The 18925-nt window shown below is 51.3% G+C and overlaps 1 protein-coding gene across 4 annotated transcripts; it reads left to right on the top strand.

Moving 5' to 3' along the window:
* The first annotated feature begins 848 nt into the window (after positions 1-848).
* On the top strand, positions 849-14676 carry LOC140715604 (caspase-14-like). Of its 4 annotated transcripts, none has more exons than XR_012096169.1 (8): positions 849-990; positions 4955-5037; positions 5452-5604; positions 7728-7944; positions 10358-10465; positions 13202-13311; positions 14166-14314; positions 14352-14676. XR_012096169.1 is itself a non-coding variant. In XM_073027974.1 (7 exons), exons 1-7 carry the CDS (start codon positions 954-956, stop codon positions 14262-14264), a joined length of 807 nt encoding a protein of 268 aa, XP_072884075.1. In that variant the 5' UTR covers positions 849-953; the 3' UTR covers positions 14265-14345. The 4 variants fall into 4 exon arrangements, 1 of the variants encoding a protein (XP_072884075.1); XR_012096171.1 differs by lacking the exon at positions 849-990 and adding an exon at positions 4404-4425 and having other exon boundaries at positions 14352-14675; XR_012096170.1 differs by lacking the exon at positions 849-990 and adding an exon at positions 4799-4829.
* The last annotated feature ends 4249 nt before the right edge of the window (positions 14677-18925 follow it).

The raw sequence follows: 18925 nt of genomic DNA on the forward strand, positions 1-18925 counted from the left end.
AGTGTAGGGTTACAGAGATAGGGAGGGGGTGAGGGAGGGGTTTGAACAGGAGGACGGGGAGTGTACGGTTTACAGAGATAGGGAGGGGGTGAGGGAGGGGTTTGAACAGGAGGACGGGGAGTGTAGGGGTTACAGAGATAGGGAGGGGGTGAGCAAGGGGTTTGAACAGGAGGACAGGGAGTGTAGGGGTTACAGAGATAGGGAGGGGTTTGAACAGGAGGACGGGGAGTGTAGGGGTTACAGAGATAGGGAGGGGTTTGAACAGGAGGACGGGGAGTGTAGGGGTTACAGAGATAGGGAGGGGTTTGAACAGGAGGACAGGGAGTGTAGGGGTTACAGAGATAGGGAAGGGGTGAGGGAGGGGTTTGAACAGGAGGACAGGGAGTGTAGGGGTTACAGAGATAGGGAAGGGATGAGGGAGGGGTTTGAACAGGAGGACGGGGAGTGTAGGGGTTACAGAGATAGGGAGGGGTTTGAACAGGAGGACAGGGAGTGTAGCGGTTACAGAGATAGGGAAGGGATGAGGGAGGGGTTTGAACAGGAGGACGGGGAGTGTAGGGGTTACAGAGATAGGGAGGGGTTTGAACAGGAGGACAGGGAGTGTAGCGGTTACAGAGATAGGGAAGGGATGAGGGAGGGGTTTGAACAGGAGGACGGGGAGTGTAGGGTTACAGAGATAGGGAGGGGTTGTGGGAGGGGTTTGAACAGGAGAATGGGGAGTGTAGGGTTACAGATATAGGGATGGGGGTGAGGGGGGGTTTGAACTAGAGGATGGGGAGTTTAGGGTTAAAGAGGATGTATTTGTTCCGGGTTGGGAATGGGCGTGTCAGAAATGCTGCAGGAAACCACGGCACAGACCCACCCTTGTACGAATCTCAACCCGACCCTGGCAATCTGGGAACGTTGCCAGTGATTAACGACTGACCAGACCTGCCCACAATACCCCAGACGTTATGGGCTTGCTGTATTCCCAGTTTCCGGAGGAAAGAGGTGATTTATCCGTACCTATGCAAGAAAGCCAGCTGATTCCAGGAAATGAGACTCCCCTTCCCGGAATCGTCAGGAGTTGGGATGTGGGTGATGGGGACGACACAGAGGGAGAAGGAAATAGGGGAGGGGAAGAGTGAGACAAAGAGTGTGAGGATAGGGGGGAGAGGGAGGTGGGAGAAGGGTTGGGTGGAGTGGGAAGTGGGAGAAGGGTTAGGGGGGCGTGGGAGGTGGGAGGTGGGAGAAGGGGTGGGGGTGTGAGGATAGGGGTGAGAGGGAGGTGGGAGTTGGAGTGGGGGTGTGAGGGAGGTGGGAGAAGGGCTGGGGGTGTGAGGATAGGGGTGAGACGGAGGTGGGAGAAGGGAGGGGGTGTATGGAAGTGACTGGCCCGGATGTTTGGAAGATGATTTGGGAAATCGGAAAGGTCAGGAACAGGCCGAATTGAGGTGGTGCCGTCCAGCCTGTGGAAGATTTTGCACTGGGTCAGAGTGGAAAGGTCAGGCTGTGGAGGTCGGAGGTGAGGGATGGGCCGGTTCAGGTCACTGCTCCACGACCTTTACTCGGCTCTGCGCTGAACTGAGGCTCTGTTCTGAACGTCATTTGTCTGTGTTCATTGTTCACAAGGTTTCTGCTTTTTCTCTCTCTTTGCCCCTAGGGGTGTGACGATCTTTGTTAAGGGTTTTATTGGGTATCTTTGTCTTGTGGCTGCCCGTTAGGAGACAGATCTCAAGCTTGTAGGTATATACTCCGATTCTAAAATGGACTTCGGATTCTCTGAGCGAGAGGATATCACGAAGCTGGAGAGGGGGCTTTCATTCAAAATGCTGGTGGAACTGAGCAGGCCAGGCAGCATCTGTGGGAAAATGTACGGGCTGAGACCCCTGAAACGTTGTCTGTACTTTTACTGGACCCTCCAACAAACTGCAATTGACCATAAGACATAAGATCCAAATTAGGCCATTCAGCCCATTGAGTCTGCTGCACCATTCCACCCCATCCACCTGCCTTCTCCCTGTAACCTTTGACACCTCAATTAATCAAGTACATGTCAACCTCCGCTTTAAATATAGCCAAAGACTCGGCCTCCACAGCTGCCTGTGGCAATGAACGGGCTCAAGAATCCCTCCTCACCTCTCTTTCACCATCCTCTGCAAGTTCCAAGTTGCAAACTTCCGCAGCCGTCCCATTGAAAGTGTCCTGACTGGTCGCATCACCGTCTGGTTCAGCAATTCCAACGTGCAGGGGCGCCAGTAGCTGCAGAGAGTGGTGGGTGGATCAGGGCACAACCTTCCCCCACCGTCTGTCGTATCTGCAGGAGACGTTGCCACAAGAAAGCAACATGGATTATCAAAGGAATCCCAAACGACCCACCTACTCACAGCTCCCACTGGGCAGGAAGTACAGATGCCCCACATCAGGGACAACAGTCCCACATCACCAGGCTCAGGGACAACAGTCCTACATCACCAGGATCAGGGACAACAGTCCCACATCACCAGGCCCTGGACAACAGTCCCACATCACCAGGATCAGGACAACAGTCCCACATCACCAGGCTCAGGGACAACAGTCCCACATCACCAGGATCAGGGACAACAGTCCCACATCACCAGGCCCTGGACAACAGTCCCACATCACCAGGATCAGGACAACAGTCCCACATCACCAGGCTCAGGGACAACAGTCCCACATCACCAGGCTCAGGGACAACAGTCCCACATCACCAGGATCAGGACAACAGTCCCACATCACCAGGCTCAGGGACAACAGTCCCACATCACCAGGATCAGGACAACAGTCCCACATCACCAGGATCAGGACAACAGTCCCACATCACCAGGCTCAGGGACAACAGTCCCACATCACCAGGATCAGGAACAACAGTCCCACATCACCAGGCTCAGGGACAATGATTTCCCTTCAAGATTTCGATTCTTAAACCAGCCGGAAGAACCCTAATCACGACCCGGTACAGCAACACTGTGACCACTTCGACTTCATTGTACTAAATTTCTTCATCTTAACCCTGTCACCCCAACTGGGGCAGAGGCTGCCGTCCGCAGTTCGTCAGAGTCCTCTGTCCTGGGCCAGTCTTTCTAGTCCATGTAAGGCCCAGTGTATGCCGTTCGGCCCATCAATTCTGTTCCACCATTTCATCATGGCTGACCAGTTTCCTGCTGAGCCCCATTCACCTGCCTTCTCCCCGTAATCTTTCACTGATCGAGAATCTACCAGCTCCCCTTAATTGCCTCTATTTTGAGGGTGTGCCCTCTGGTCCTAGACTCCAGCACCATAGGAAACGTCCTCTCCATGTCCACTGTATCGGGGCCTTTCAACATTCAATATGTTTCAATAAGATCCCCCCTCATTGACTGATCGAGAATCTACCAGCTCCCCTTAAATGCCCCAGTGACCTGGCCTCCTCTGTTGTCCGTGGCAACGAGTTCCACAGATTTACCACCTTCTGGATGAAGAAAATCCTGCTCATCTTTGTTCTAAATGGACATCCCTCTATTTTGAGGGTGTGCCCTCTGGTCCGAGACTCCAGCACCATAGGAAACATCCTCTCCATGTCCACTGTATCGGGGCCTTTCAACGTTCAATACGTTTCAATAATATCTGTCTGTTCTCTTCGATTAGAAAATAGTCTATGCTTTTATTCCTTCCAGTAACGTGCATGAGCATTTAGGTTCAAAGCAAGTCTATTATCAAAGTATATATTTGTCACCATGTACAACCCTGAGATCTGTTTTCTTGTGGGCATACTCAACAAGAATATCGAATAATAACTAGAGCAGAATTATTGAAAGACCACCCAATTAGGGCATTAAACCAAAGGACAGATACAACACGTTGCAGAAATACAAAAAGAAGAAATAATAATAAATAAATAAGTGAGAATGAGATGAAGAGCCCTTGAAAGTGGGTACATAGGTTACGGGAAGAGTTCAATGACGGGGCAAGTGAAGTTATCCCCTCTGATTGAAGAGCCTGATGTTTGGGATAGTGACTGTTCCCCGTCAGGCTTTTCCGCTCACAGGGATGAGGTCTTTGGAGATTCTGTTGATGTGTCTGTAGTGTTGGGTTTCGAAGGGATGGGGTTTCTAGCCCCATGTTCAACCCTCGTTCTTTCACAGTCAGGCTTGGGACCGGACACGGTGGGGGTGTCGTTTTGCAGTAAAATGGAGTTTGTCTTTTTGTTCTTGTTGTGTTCTCCCTTTTAAAAATTATACTTCTCTTCTGAATGTTGCGATTCTGATGCATTGCTGGCAGTTCTGGACTCCTCCTCCAGCGGAGGTTCACGAGAATGAAAGGGTTAACGCGTAAGGAGTGTTTGGTGACTCTGGGTCTGTACTCGCTGGACTTTAAGCAGAAGAATAGGGCGGGGAGAGATCTCATTGAAACCGATCATCCATCAACAACTCTCCGAGACGTGAGGTGAGGTATGGGAGGAGCCATGGTCTGTGGGAGGAGCCACAGGAGCAGTCAGCAGGGGGGCGTGTCCAGACAGGTATATGTAGTTCACCACAATACTGAAAGCTTTAGTTCACATTTTTGACGAATTGGGTGCTTGCTGTTTTCTTTGAACAGGTTCCGTGCTGTCTGCAGGAGGACGATTTCAGGGTTGGACACTGTAGACATACTCTGAGAATAAATGTACTTTGGATCTTTGAGCAGTGTCTGGGATGGGATGGGATGGGTCTTTAATGATGTTACGAGAGCACCAAAGGCATCAGGAGTTCCAGATTGTTTCCAGGTCCGGTGGTTGAGTTCCAATGATGTTCTGAGCCGTGCTAATCACTGGAGTGTTTTGTGATCTGTCTTGATGCAGCTGGAACACCGTACGGTCACTCTGTGTCAGGATGCTCTCTTGTCACACATCAATAAAAGCTGGCCAGCTATTTTTTAATGTCTCCTCTGTCTTATGGGATCCAGGGCTTTGTTGACCTTGAATTTGTTTCCTCAGAAGTGGACAGCTGTGCCTCGGAGTCCCCTCGTCAGGGCAATGATGTGTCGTCGTCACCGAGAGCCTCTGGGCCGCAGGATCAGGTGGGTCAGGGAGGAGGGGGTGGACGCGTCTGGTGAAACGGTTTGAGCTCATTACACAGCAGAGGGCGGTGGGGGATGTGGGGAGGAATCCTTTAAACAGCATGGGCGTTGACCAGACCCTGGGTGTGGCATCACACGGGAGTCCAACTCGCAGGGCACATGGGAGGGGGGCTAAGGAGGCCGGACGTGTGGGCGCGGTGAGTTGCCCGGCTGGCAGACCAGCGAGGACGTTGAGAGTCTCGTCACAGACTCCTTACAGGCAGCGGCAGGAATTGAACCCAGATTGCTGGCGCTGTGAAGGCGTTACGCTAACCGCGAAGCTACTGCAGATTCATTCATTGAAGCTGTTCAGGGGTTTGTAGGTAATGGTGGGGCAGGAACGTGACGTGACGTTTCCCCTGTTCCATCCCACAGGATGACCGCTACAACATGTCCGGAGTAAGGAAGGCCTTCATCCTGTGCGTCACAGAGGAGAGACGAGGGGCCACAATAGATCTGATTAATCTCCAGGAAATATTGCAGAGCTTGGGTTTCGAAGTGTCTAAATGTATCAACCCCTCTGGCGAGGTGAGGTATCTTCATAGTGATCGTTCACTGCACAGGGTCAATATTTCCCACTCACTCTCAGAGAAACTGGGGGCATTAATCCGACTGGCGAGGTGAGGTATCTTCATAGTGATCGTTCACTGCACAGGGTCAATATTTCCCACTCATTCCCAGAGAAACTGGGGGCATTAATCCAACTGGCGAGGTGAGGTATCTTCATAGTGATCGTTCACTGCACAGGGTCAATATTTCCCACTCATTCCCAGAGAAACTGGGGGCATTAATCCGACTGGCAAGGTGAGGTATCTTCATAGTGATCGTTCACTGCACAGGGTGAATATTTCCCACTCACTCCCAGAGAAACTGGGGGCATTAATCCGACTGGCAAGGTGAGGTATCTTCATAGTGATCGTTCACTGCACAGGGTGAATATTTCCCACTCACTTCCAGAGAAACTGGGGGCATTAATCCGACTGGCAAGGTGAGGTATCACAACAGGACTTGTCAATCTGCCCGTAAGTCAGTTAGGTTTTAGCCCTTTTAATTCAGTACATAATTCCTCAGGTCACACCCGTGTTGGGAAAGGGGTTCTCAACTTTGAGAAGGGTTGAAGCCGGAACAGGTTTGTTATTGTCACGCGTACAATGAGGAGGAGATGCCACCTCTTTGCACACTGTGGCCTTGTGAAGAGGGTCTGCCGAAGGTTGCAGGGAGCCGCAAGTCACTACGAGGAGGAGGGGAGATGGACCGGCCGTGATAAAATGGCGGAGCAGACTCCATGGGCCAAACGGCATAATTCTGCTCCTTCGTCTTAAAGTCTTATGATCAAACCCCGGCATCTGCTTGGCCGAGGATTGCTCTGATCTCCCGGGAGGGGTGGGACACGCAGTGACAGACAACGAGTGAGACCCCAGTGAAGGATTCCCAAAACGTGCTGCCCCAGTTCCATTTGCCTGTACTTGGCCCGTGTCATAGGATACCACCCACCGCGTGACAATTTACCAATTTACTAACTTCTTATCGTTTTCTGTTTTTACGACTTCAAAGATCTGTATGGGTGGGAAGCAACTCTAATGTTTAGACTGTGCTTGTTGTTGTGTAGTTAATATTTCAGTAATCCTGTGTATATACTGGCTAATTAAGCATTCCTGTTCATTTAAATAATCCATTACAGGTTATATGTATAAATACGTGAATTGCACAATTCTGTCGTATTCAATGCAGTTTGCCCTCTCCAGGAAGGGTGTTGAGGCATTGGAGAGGGGGCAGAAGGGGATTACCAGAATATTGCCTGGTTTAGAGGGCCTGAGCTATCACGAGAGGCTGGATAAACTTGGGTGGTTTTCCCTGGAGTGCCGGAGGCCGAGGGGGATCTGATAGAGGTTTACAAGATTATGAGAGGCATCGATAGAGTAGACAGGGAGTATCTGTTTCCCAGGGTGGAGATGTTTAATACCAGAGGGGCATGCATTGCAGGTGAGAGGGGGTGGGTTGAAAGGGGTAAGTTTTTTACCCAGTGCCTGCAATGCACTCCCTGCTGTGGTGGTAGAGGCAAACACATTAGAGGTTTCTAACAGCCGTTCGGATCGGCAGGTAAATGTGAGGAAGATGGAGGGATTAGTGATTGGGTGTATTTGATTTACTTTTCAGCTGGGTCAGCACAACACTGTGGGCCGAATGGCCTGTTCCTGTGCTGTACTCTTCTACGTTCTATCATTGTGGTGAACTACATTTACCTGTCTGGACACGCCCCTCTGCTGACTGCTCCTGTGGCTCCTCCCACAGACCCCTGTATAAAGGTGATGGGGCACTGCTCCCCCCTCAGTCTCCAGGATGTTGTGTGGTGGTCTCTTGCAGCTAATAAAAGCCTGTCGTTTGCCTCCCGTCTCCGAGAGTTATTGATGGTGCATCAATCATGCTACCACGTGACACGTGCACGCCTTGCATGAAGTAATCCCAAAGTTAGACCCACATTCCCGGACTCCCGTGTCTTCCTTTGAATTAGTTTAATGTTTTGAAATGTCAAACCTGTACTCGCTCGGCATCTGAACCCAGTTTGGATCCAGGGCGAGGAGTGATGGTCCCTCGAACCGTGGCCGGAGGGGCAGTAAACAGGGGCATTCACACCTTGGCTCTTCACGCAGGAAATCCTCCCCTCCCTGGAGAAGTACCGAGACAGCATCGAGGACGAAGTCTGCTGCTCCTTCGTGTTCATTCTGGCGCACGGGTCGGAGGGCAAGGTGAGGGGTCGTGACGGTGAAGAGGCTGACCTTGAGGAGATCTTCGACATGTTCAACAACGAGGAGTGTCTTCATCTGCAGCAGAAACCCAAGGTGTTCGTCATCCAAGCCTGCCGAGGAGGTGAGACCAGAGAGACAGAGAGAGACACACAGACAGAGAAAGAGAGGAAAGCAAAGAGGCAGAGAGAGGGAGACAGAGACAGAGAGACAGAGAGAGAGACACAGACAGACAGACAGAGAGAGACACACACAGACAGGCAGAGAAAGAGAGGAAAGCAAAGAGACAGAGAGAGTGACAGAGACAGGGAGACAGAGAGAGACATACAGACAGACAGACAGAGAGACAGGGAGAGAGAGAGATTGACAGAGAGGGATAGATAGACAGCCAGAGAGAGAGCGGAAGATGAGATGGGGAGAGACAGGCAGTCAGAGTAAGAGACAGAGAGACTGTGTGAGAGAGACAGAGATATGAGATATGACAGACACTCGGTGAGAGAGAGAAGGAGACTGAGAGGAGAGCAGGCAAACCAGAGGAGAGGAAAGGGGGAAAGAGAGGGAGTGATACGAGAGTGATGGGGGAAGGTGAGATGCGGAGGGGGACGAGAGGAAAAGGGAATGAGAAGGGATGGGAGGGGTTAACAGGAAGATTAGTGGAAGAAGCAACTTGGGGAACTTAGGCAAATTCACTGCACGTCTCACCACACCCCCCTCCGTAACGGGGGTGAGAGAGGGTAGAGACAGAGAGAGGTGAGGGAAATGAAGAGGGAGAAAGAGAGAAGGAAACAGAGGGTTGAGGAGAGAGAGAGAGAGAGTGACAAAGAGGGAGAGGTACAGGGGTCTCGGGATTATTTCCAAATACAGCTTTCCCCAATCACCCAGATTCGTACTGACGGGTGGAAGATATTCCTGTACCACTCCGACAGGACCAAAACCCCCCACACAACAGGAAGACGTGTCCTTCCTCAGTACTGGCACAAGGTCAATCAGGGTCGGGTGAGAGGAGTGGGGTAGGGTGAGGGGAATGGGTGATGGGGGTGGGATAGGGGATGGGGTGAGGTGATGCGGTTGGGGTGAGTGTTTGGGGTAAGGGTTTTGGGGTGGGGGATAGGGTGAGTGGGATGGAGTGAGGGGATAGGGTGGGGGTGCTGGGGTGGGGGGAGCTTCACTCTGTGTCTGACCCCGTGAGTGTGTGATGGGACGATGTGGAGGGAGTTTCACTCTGCGTCTGACCCCGGGAGTGTGTGATGGGACGGTGTGGAGGGAGTTTCACTCTGCGTCTGACCCTGGGAGTGTGTGATGGGGACGGTGTGGAGGGAGATTCACTCTGTGTCTGACCCCGGGAGTGTGTGATGGGACGGTGTGGAGGGAGATTCACTCTGAGTCTGACCCTGGGAGTGTGTGATGGGGACGGTGTGGAGGGAGATTCACTCTGTGTCTGACCCCGGGAGTGTGGGACGGGACGGTGTGGAGGGAGTTTCACTCTGTGTCTGACCCCGGGAGTGTGTGATGGGATGGTGTGGAGGGAGATTCACTCTGAGTCTGACCCCGGGAGTGTGTGATGGGACGATGTGGAGGGAGTTTCACTCTGCGTCTGACCCCGGGAGTGTGTGATGGGACGGTGTGGAGGGAGTTTCACTCTGCGTCTGACCCTGGGAGTGTGTGATGGGGACGGTGTGGAGGGAGATTCACTGTGTGCCTGACCCGGGAGTGTGTGATGGGACGGTGTGGAGGGAGTTTCACTCTGTGTCTGACCCCGGGAGTGTGTGATGGGACGGTGTGGAGGGAGTTTCAGTCTGTGTCTGACCCCGGGAATGTGTGATGGGACGGTGTGGAGGTAGCTTTACTCTGAGTCTGACCCCGGGAGTGTTCGATGGGACGATGTGGAGGGAGTTTCACTCTGCATCTGACCCCGGGAGTGTGTGATGGGACGGTGTGGAGGGAGTTTCACTCTGCGTCTGACCCTGGGAGTGTGTGATGGGACGGTGTGGAGGTAGCTTTACTCTGAGTCTGACCCCGGGAGTGTTCGATGGGACAGTGTGGAGGGAGTTTCACTCTGTGTCTGACTCCGGGAGTGTGTGATGGGACGGTGTGGAGGGAGGTTCACTCTGTGTCTGACCCCGGGAGTGTGTGATGGGACGGTGTGGAGGGAGTTTCACCGTGTGTCTGACCCCGGGAGTGTGTGATGGGTTGGTGTGGAGGGAATTTCACCCTGTGTCTGACCCCGGGAGTGTGTGATGGGACGGTGTGGAGGGAGTTTCACCCTGTGTCTGACCCCGGGAGTGTGTGATGGGTCGGTGTGGAGGGAATTTCACCCTGTGTCTGACCCCGGGAGTGTGTGATGGGACGGTGTGGAGGGAGTTTCACCCTGTGTCTGACCCCGGGAGTGTGTGATGGGACGGTGTGGAGGGAGTTTCACTCTGCGTCTGACCCCGGGAGTGTGTGATGGGTCGGTGTGGAGGGAATTTTGACTTTATGTCTGACTATGGGATTGTGTGATGAGATATATAATGGAAAGTTTTTATGTATTTTTCTAGATAAGAAAGACCATGGTACTGTTTCGTCCGGCTTCCGCGCTTTGTCTTCGGAACCTGAGGAACTCCCGATGGTTTCCGACACCTTTGTCGTGTATCCCTCACGACCAGGTTAGTTGTGTCCTTGCTCCATCGTCAATCCCAATCCGCCCTGAGTCTGCTCTTCCCTGTCCTGAATGCCATCCACATTCCATTCCCAGGCCTCCAAAGCATCCACAATTCCAGTCTTCCAAATCCCCATCCCAATCTACCAAATCCCCATCCCAGTATACCCAGTCACAATCCCAACGTATCCAACATTGCAATTTTCACAATATGCTTCCCAAAGAATGCATAATCCTTATCTCCCCAATCCCCACCCCAAAACATCCACGATTTCAACTTCCCATACCAACCCAAAATGCCCAGGATTCTGCTCTTCCATTACCTCATTCCAAAGTGTCAGCAATTCCAGTTTTCCCAATCCCCATTCCAAAACAGTCAATCTCACATATTCCAGACCCAAATCCCAACCCAGGAAACGCCTGACGAAGGGTCTCGGCCCAAAACGTCAACAGTGCTTCTCCCTATAGATGCTGCCTGGCCTGCTGTGTTCCACCAGCAATTTGTGTGTGTTGCTTCAATTTCCAGCATCTGCAGATTTCCTCAAGTTTCCCCACGAAAGGCCCTAACACCTGGATTTCTCCCAGCCTCCATTTGGCAACATGCATAGCAAGATCCCACAGTCAGTGATTGTTGGACCCCTATGGTTGTCCAAGGCCCCCCCTCTACCCCACATCCCAGGCAGGGAGTCTTACTCCATACTGGATCTTCATATCGTGGGGAGGGGGGTATTGAGGCGGTACGGTTGTCTTCCTAATGAGTGGTCAAGGAGGGTTGAGGGGCCAAATAGCCTCTTCATGGTCATCTGTTAGAGCTCAGCTGTCCATCTGTGCTACATGTTGCACCTTACAGCCAGGGTTTGACACCAGTTTCTGTGCCTCTCTTCCCCACCGATTCACGCAAACATTTTCATTAACTGGTTTATCATTGTCACGTGTACCGAGGCCCAGTGAAAAGCTTTGCAGGCCGTCCATACAGATCATTTTACCACCACAATGCTGCCGGTATTCAGGGCAGCAATGAAGGGTCTCCATCTCGGACAGTGTTCAGGGCTTCCTTCATTATGTCAGTAGCTTCCTCTTCTTTTCCACGACTGTCAGTTACTCAAGTCCCAGATGGAAACTCAGGAAGACCATCGCACTCAGATGTAGAAGAATTCACTGCTGTTTCTGAAATACGCCAATGTTGTTGGTACCAATGTGTTCCAGGACCTCTGGCTGTTCTCCTTCCCACTTCAGGATATCGTGGATGCAATTAGAAACATCCCGGACCCTGGCACCTGGGAAGCAAACTACCATCCGTGTTTCTTACCTGTGTCTCAGAATCGCCTGTCTAACCCCCTGACTATAGAGTCCCCTATCACTGCTGCCTTCCTCTTCCTTTCCAAACCCTTCTGAGCCATGGGGCCGGACTCTGTGCCAGAGCCACGGCCACTGTTTCTTCCCCAAGGTAGGCCGTCAACCACCCCCCCCACCCCAAACCGTACTCAAGCAGGAGAACTTATTGTCAAGGGTACAGCCACAGGGGTGCTGTCTAGTATCTAACTCCTGCCCTTCCCTCTCCTGACTGTTACCCACTTATCTGTCTCCCCAGGCCCTGGCCCTATAGCTCCTCTCTGTCACCTCCTCACTCCCCCTGACCAGTCGAAGGTCACTGAGCTGCATCTCCAGTTCCCTAACCCGGTCCCTAAGGAGCACCTGGTGCAGATGTGGCCGTCCGGGAGGCTGGGAGCCTCCAAGATTTCCCACACCTGACACCGAGCACAGAACACTGGCCTCACACACGTTCTTCCTGTCTGTATTCTACACAGATAACCTACCGCACCTTGACCATTTAACGCCGAAGCCCCGTTGAGCCAAAGCCTTCCTACTCTGTTTCCCTCTACTCTGACGCCCACTCTATAAGGTGTCTCCTTTTAAACGCTTCTCATTGTTCTCCCTGGCTGACGTCCACGCGCTCGCGCAGTCGTGCCCTGATCAAGTTGGACTTCTTAGGTTTTTGACCACCAGGAAGCTGTCTCACACGTTCAGTAGCGCCATGTTGATGGAAAATTCCAGGAATGAAAGGTTAATCATGTGAGCACCGATTGAAAGCTCCGGGCTTATACTTGCTGGAGCGTAGAAGAACTGGGGGAAAGATCTCACTGAAACAGATCGGATTTTGAAAGGCCCAGATAGACTGGACATAGAGAATATGTTTCCAATAGCGGATGAATCTTGGGCCAGCCCCAGAAAAGACGGACGTCCCATTCAAACAGAGATGAGGAAGAATTTCCTTATGCAGAGGGTGATGAATCTGTGGAATTCATTGCTACAGACAGCTGTAGAGGCCAAATCATCGAGTGAGGTTGATAGGTTCTTGATCAGTCAGGGCATGAAAGGTTACAGAGAGAAGGCGGGAGAATGGGACTGAGAGGAAAATGGATCAGCCATGATGAGGTGACTCGAGCAGACTCAATGAGCCGATCTCTCTGTCCATTCATTCACTCCTGCGGCCTTGGTGTCACAAAATCTGCAGAGTTGACGTGCCTCCACGATCACCTGCAACCTCGGCCAGAACTGCTTCTTACTCTGGATTTAGCTCTCCGCAGGTCGTACCTGTTTATTCTTCTACAGGCCTGGGTTGCCAAACTTAAATGCCACAGATCTAGCCCTCAGCACACCACGAACCTCCCGGTTCATCCACGGCTTTTCACTTGGTTCCCACCCTGTCCTCCATCCTAATTGCTCTGTGATTCCTCGGCAGGTTACGTGGCCTATCGGCACACAGCCAAGGGATCATACATGATCACGTTCATGACGGAGGTCTTCAAAAGCCACGGGAACCAGGAGCATCTGTATGACCTGTTCGTCAGGGTAAGACAGAGTTAAGGCGATTGGGGTGTGAGGGAAGAGGGAGGGAGATTGATTTATCCCTCAGCCCCTCTCGAGTGGTACTCAGAGGGGAGAAGGTCCTCGTTTCCCTTGTTTGTCAGTTGGAATATGTCGGAGGATCTCAGCAGATCAGGCAAAGACTATGGACTGGAATAAACAGTCGACGTTTCAGGCCGAGACCCTTCATCGGGACTGGAAAGGAAGGGGGAAGAAGCCGAACAAAAAAGTGGGGAGGGGGAAAGGGGGAGGAGCAAAGGTTGGCAGGAGACAGGCGAGGCAGGAAGCAAGAATCTGGGAGGTGATTGGTGGAAGAGGGAAATGGTGAAGAAGGAGGAATCTGATAGGAGAGGGCAATGGATCATGGGAGAAAGGGAAGGAGGAGGGGCACCAGCAGGAGGTGATGGCAAGTGAGGAGAAGAGAAGGGGTAATAGGCGAGCCAGAATGGAGAATGAAGAGAGAAGGGGAGGGGAGAAATTACCGGAGGTTAGAGAAATCAGTGTTCATACCACCAGGTTGTGGACCATCCCGATGGAATAGGAGGTGTTTCTCCTCCAACCTGAGTGTGGCCTCGTCACGGCAGGAAAGGAGGCCGTGGAGTAACATGTCGGAAAGGGAATGGGGGAGGAATTTAAACGAGTGGCCACCTGCCTGTTGTGGGGGATGGAGCGAAGGTGCTGAAAGAAGCCCCCCACCATCCCCCGACCTACATTGGGTCTGACCGATGGAGATTTCCAGCATCAGTAGAATCTCTGGTGTTTGTGTTGGGTTTACCTGTTGGGCCTTGAATTCCTGCTGGCCTTTTCTCTGACTGAACCAACACGATTGGGTCTTTCAGGTGAACCGACGGATGGTGAGCGGAAAATATAACGAAAACAAGACCACTGTGGTGATGGAATCGACCCTGACCAAGGCCGTCTACCTCAAACGCACCTGATACTGAAGATTGAGGCACTCCGCCCAAACCCCTCCCCTCTTCCTCCTCCCCTCCCACTCCCCACCTGCCCTCTCCTCTCCTCCTCACCTCCCCCTCTCCCCACCTGCCCATCCCTCTCCCCTCTCCCCCTCCCTCTCTCCCCACTCCCCACCTGCCCTCTCCTCTCCTCCTCCACGCCCTCCCCCCATCTGCCCTCTTTACTCCCCACCTGCTCTCCCACACTCTCCCCTTTGCTTCCTCCCCTCTCCCCTCTCCCCTCCCCCTCCGTTCCACAGGACACACTTCCTGAGACTCAGTTCCGCTCACTCTCGTTTCGTTGTGAGAGCTCGGGCCCTGCGGAGTTTGTCGATTTGGGTGGACGTCCTGCATCGAGTAATAATGAAGACTGGCAATAAATCGGAATATTTTAATCTAATGTAGAACTTTCTGACCATTTATTCACGTCTGGGCTCTCGATGTCTCACGTTTCCCCACTCAGCTGCCTCCTCGCCCCGGAACCACTGTGGGGAAGGGGTTCCCATTGTGCTGTTGTAGAGGGAGTTTGAGGAGTCAGACCCATCGATGATTCTATATTTCCAGAAAGGATGGTGGACCTTTTTTGCTGGAGTTTACAGAATGGGGGGGGAGGTGCTGGGAGGGTCACATTGAAACCTGCACTTTTCAGCAGTAGTTTTTTTGAAAGTGTTGCTTCCTCTGACATTTTCTGTGATTATACTGAATCGCTTGAAGGGGAGCACAAATGTAATTTGTATCACGTAGGAATTTGGAGAAACAGGGAATTAACTTTCATTGAATATAATGTGTGTAATTGCATAACGGTGTTGATCAACTAATAGATCAACAAAGCTAAAAATATTTTGTTGATGATTTTCATTTGTGTTCAGTGTCTGGGGCTTCTCGCTGAAGTTTCCAACAACAATCAGCCAGCATTGATGGATTCCAGTTGCCCTGATACCACAATGTCCTGGTGAAACCTTTCACCGTGCTCGTCACTGACAGCGACAAGATCGGCCGGGAAGAAGTCTAAATGGGAATTCAGAAAATGAATCTTTAGTGACGTTGCACTTCATGGTTTTGTACGCTTGAAGCACGTTGTCGGCCAGTTGAACGTAGTTTGGTGTGCTGAGTATTATCAAAGTAGATATATGTCACCCGGAGATTCATTGTTAATTTTTTTTACTGCGATGTAGCACGGAATAGGCCTTTCTGGCTCTTTCAGCCATGCTGCCCAGCAGTCGTGTTTTATCCCCAGCCTAATCAATAACCAATTAACCTAGCAACCAGGTCCTCTGTCCGTGGGAGGAAGCTGGAGCACCCGGAGGAAACTCACGCTGTCAATGGGAGAACGTACAAACCTTACAGACAGCGGCGGAATACTCAATAAATCCATAATAGAAACAATGAAAGATTAAACATTTAACTAGTGTGCAAAAGACAACAAACCATGCAAATACAAAAAAGGTAAATAATAACAGTAAATAAATAAGCAATCTTTACCTCCCTCTTCAACGCTTGACTTCCTCACTGGAAGACCACAAACAGTGCAGACTGGAAATAACATCTCCTTGCTGACAATCTCCACGGTGTATTATCTCCTGATAGTTATCACTGGAGGAATCCAGCATACACAATATTAGTGCAGACATCTGGCGCGGATAATGGCCTGCCTTCATACAATGCTATCCACAGTTGCATCCTCCAAAGTTTCTTTTTCATTGTAACATTCAAGGTGATTGTTGCTGCCTTCATACTCTTCCTAGGTGCTAACTTATTGAAGTGGTGAAATTGTTTCATTTTCACTCCCGGTCGTTTCTGGCATCTCCGACCCCGAATGCTTGAATCTGCAGAGAGCAAGACAGTTCGGAATTGACCTAGTGCTTATTTCTCGCCAACTGTCAGTGACAAAAATCACACACACACACACACACACACACACACACACACACACACACACACACACACACACACACACACACACACAGACACGCACACACACACACACGCACGCACGCGCACGCGCACGCGCACGCGCACACGCACGCGCACGCACACGCACACGCACACACACACGCACACACGCGCACACACGCACACGCACACGCACACACGCGCACACGCACACACGCGCACACTCACACACACGCACACACACACACACACAGACACACACACACACAGACACACACACACACAGAGACACACACACACACACACACACACACACACACACACACACACACACACACACACACACACACACACACACACACACACACCCCTTCGCCGAGCAGTGCAGCCTCCGGTGGCACACAAGTCGAGACAACTGACACTTCTCCACAAACTATCGATGCAGTTTCTTATCACAAATGCAAGAGATTCTGCAGGTGCTGGAAATCCAAGACAACACAGACAAAATGCTGGAAGAACTTGGCATCTGTGGAAATGAATAAATAGTCATCAAAGAAGGGTCTCGGCCGCAAACCCCCAACACCATTCCCTCCTACCTACACGATGTCCATATCCCGCCATCTTCCTCATTAATGTGCCTGTCTAAACGTCTCCTGAAAGCCTCTAATGGATTTGCCTCAACATCATACCAGGCAGCGCATTCCAGGCGTCCGCCACTCTGAGTAAAAAACACCTTCAATATGTGCCCTCTGGTAGCAGACATTTCTACCAAGGGGAAAGAAAGATACTCTCTGACCACTCTATCTATGCTTCTTATAAGCTTATCGTCATAGACAAGTACAGCACAGAAACAGGCTTTTCGGCCCATCTAGCCCATGCCGAACCATTAACACTGTGCGCTCACATCGACTTGCACCGATCCATAACCTGCCATACCCCTCATGTTCCCCTTAAACTTTACACCTTTCAGCCTTAACCCATGGCCTCTATTTATAGTCCCACCCAACCTTAGTGACTAAAGCCTGCTTGCATTTACCCCGTCTATAACCCCTCATAATTTTGTACATCTCACACCTCCTCTCAAGGAATAAAGTCCCAACCTATTCAATCTTTCCATATAACTGAGGTCCTGCAGAGCTGGCAACATCCTAGTAAATCTTCTCTGTATCCTTTCATTCTTAGTTATATCTTTCCTTATTTGGGACAGCTCTTACAGAACAAAAGCTAATCAAGAAAATTGTCAGGATTCTCAGTTTATTTGGGACACCGTGCTGCTTAAACGGAGCAGGAGACTGTTCAAAAGTTCAACGCAGATTTATTTATCGAAGTACAGGTACGCCACCAGATACAACCCTGAGATTCTTTTCAGCAGACGATGGACTCACTTTCAAGCATTTGTCATCTCGTGTTCTTGATACTTATTTGTTATTATTTCGTTTTTTTCTTTTGTATTTTGATTGCCTTTTGCACACTGATCGTTTGTACTGTGAACGCTCAGGGACCACGCCACTGTGTCCAGCAGGACTTCCTGTGTTGCCTATGGCCTGGTGGTCAAAGGTGCTGGTCTGAAGGATAGGTAGTGCAGCAATATCCAGCTGACTGGGACTTTGCACAGGGACAGGGCCAGGCCCGCCCCTCGCAGCAGAGGGGGCAGGGAGCATCTTGGCACCTAGTGGTACTTGCTGCCCACACACAACCTGATGCTGCCACACGTGAAGCTGGTGATCAGGATGAGGGAGATATTGGGAACAGTTTTGCCCCGTCGTCCAGGGACTTGTGCATGGTGACCCATCTGACCACACTCCAGATGAAGACAGCTCAGGTGATTTCCGAGCTGGAGGAGTGGGAGATAAACATAGAAAATAGGTGCAGGAGTAGGCCGTTCGGCCCTTCGAGCCTGCACCACCATTCAGTATGATCATGGCTGATCATCCAACTCAGAACCCTGTACCTGCTTTCTCTCCATACCCACTGATCCCTTTAGCTACAAGGGCCATATCTAACTCCCTCTTAAATATAGCCAATGAACCGGCCTCAACTGTTTCCTGTGGCAGAGAATTCCACAGATTCACCACTCTCTGTGTGAAGAAGTTTCTCCTCATCCCGGTCCTAAAAGGCTTCCCTTTTATCCTTAAACTGTGACCCCTCATTCTGGACTTCCCCAACATCGGGAACAATCTTCCTGCATCTAACCTGTCCAATCCCTTTAGAATTTTATACGTTTCAATAAGATCCCCCCTCCATCTTCTAAATTCATGGGCCACACCTGCACCAAGTACAGCAACCCTGAGAGCACCTCACACCCCATGACCAGGATTTTCCCCATTTTTGATAAGGAGTGTCCTCTACCACAGTCCCAATTTCTGTTTACCTTCCCAGTCCGCTCCAGCCAATTCTTGTTGCACGCCTCGGCCCTTCCAAACCCGATCCCCAACACCTTCACGTATCAGGATCATTCGGGCCAGTTGGCAAAGAGCGTGGCTTCGCTCTTCCTGTGGTTGACCCTGGCCCCCGACGCCAGCTCAAACGGGTCGCGGACGCTAATCAACCTGCGAAATGACCTGTGATCAGAGCAGAAGATGGTGACATTGTCCATGTCCAGGGAGGTTGTCACTTGGGTCCCTCTGCAGCCTGGCAGTGTCACCCCTCTTTATGCCCTCATCCTTCCTGATGGCTTCAGCAAAGGGATCTATGCAGCACACAAATAAGACAAAGGAGAGAGGACAACCGTGCCGGACTCCAGACCTGATGGG

The sequence above is a fragment of the Hemitrygon akajei genome, chromosome 24 (genome assembly GCF_048418815.1).
Source record: "Hemitrygon akajei chromosome 24, sHemAka1.3, whole genome shotgun sequence".
NCBI classification, from domain to species: Eukaryota; Metazoa; Chordata; class Chondrichthyes; order Myliobatiformes; family Dasyatidae; genus Hemitrygon; species Hemitrygon akajei.

Coding starts and splice junctions, on each gene's coding strand:
- LOC140715604 (XM_073027974.1), top strand. CDS start 954: ATGGGCTTGCTGTATTCCCAGTTTCCGGAGGAAAGAG. Junction 5,038..5,451: donor CCTCTGGGCCGCAGGATCAG/GTGGGTCAGGGA, acceptor TCCATCCCACAG/GATGACCGCTACAACATGTC. Junction 13,312..14,165: donor TGTATGACCTGTTCGTCAGG/GTAAGACAGAGT, acceptor TGGGTCTTTCAG/GTGAACCGACGGATGGTGAG.